Source organism: Penaeus monodon, chromosome 22 (genome assembly GCF_015228065.2).
Source record: "Penaeus monodon isolate SGIC_2016 chromosome 22, NSTDA_Pmon_1, whole genome shotgun sequence".
In the NCBI taxonomy this organism is placed as follows: domain Eukaryota; kingdom Metazoa; phylum Arthropoda; class Malacostraca; order Decapoda; family Penaeidae; genus Penaeus; species Penaeus monodon.
Window position 1 is genome coordinate 21,377,369 of NC_051407.1, and position 774 is coordinate 21,378,142.

The following is a 774-nucleotide window of genomic DNA, read 5'->3' on the forward strand; positions in this document are numbered from 1 at the left end:
GCTCAAGAACAAATACCATTACTTTGCATCCTTTAAAATAAACTAACACCAAACACAAAGTGCAATTTCCAAAGTCTCAGACAATTTTGAGAAAGCTCCTTGGATCTGTGATAGTGCGACGACGTGGGAAGGGGATGAGGAGGTGCAGGATCCAGTAGCGGCCAAAAACATGCAGAAAATTGTGGAATGCTGACCGGTGCACCATGAGTAGACCCTAAAACAACACTAAGATATTAGTCTTTGAATATATTAATCACTACTCTTACAACACTTTCTATAACTATACACACAGTATTCATTGAACTACACACACACACATACACTCGTTTTTTTTTATCAAATCAACAACTGAAATAGAAATCTCGTAAGTATTTGTAATTAGAACTAAAATATGTAATCAAAACACAATTTTAAAAATTCAGTTACATACATCAAACATTCAATAATATTAGTGAATGTCCATGTTTAGATATCAGTATAAATGCTAACATTAGACTTCTGTCTAATATAGCAAAACGGTTTTCACTGAATGACCCACCAACTTTTATGATATTAATATTCATAAAAATATAATTCTTTCTAACTTATTTGCTGAAGTAAAAAATCTCTCCCTTATGAAACTACCAGTGAGCTAGAAAATAAGCTACATAAAAAAAACAATTTATGCATTGTTTTGGAAGGGGTTCAAATTTTGGGAAATCATTGGCTATCACTCATTACTTATTATTCCCCACAAAATAAAGGGTTAAAAATGATAATTTTTTCCCACTTCGT

The 774-nt window shown here is 32.0% G+C and overlaps 1 protein-coding gene across 1 annotated transcript in view; it reads right to left on the bottom strand.

Moving 5' to 3' along the window:
- Nucleotides 1-6: 6 nt before the first annotated feature.
- The window catches only part of LOC119586989 (palmitoyltransferase ZDHHC22-like), a 13,648-nt gene continuing 12,880 nt past the window's right edge, over nucleotides 7-774 (bottom strand). Inside the window, exon 7 of the mRNA XM_037935730.1 lies at nucleotides 7-214. Coding sequence (XP_037791658.1) covers nucleotides 77-214 — 138 coding nt within the window. The 3' untranslated portion in view covers nucleotides 7-76. The remainder of the gene's footprint in view (nucleotides 215-774) is intronic.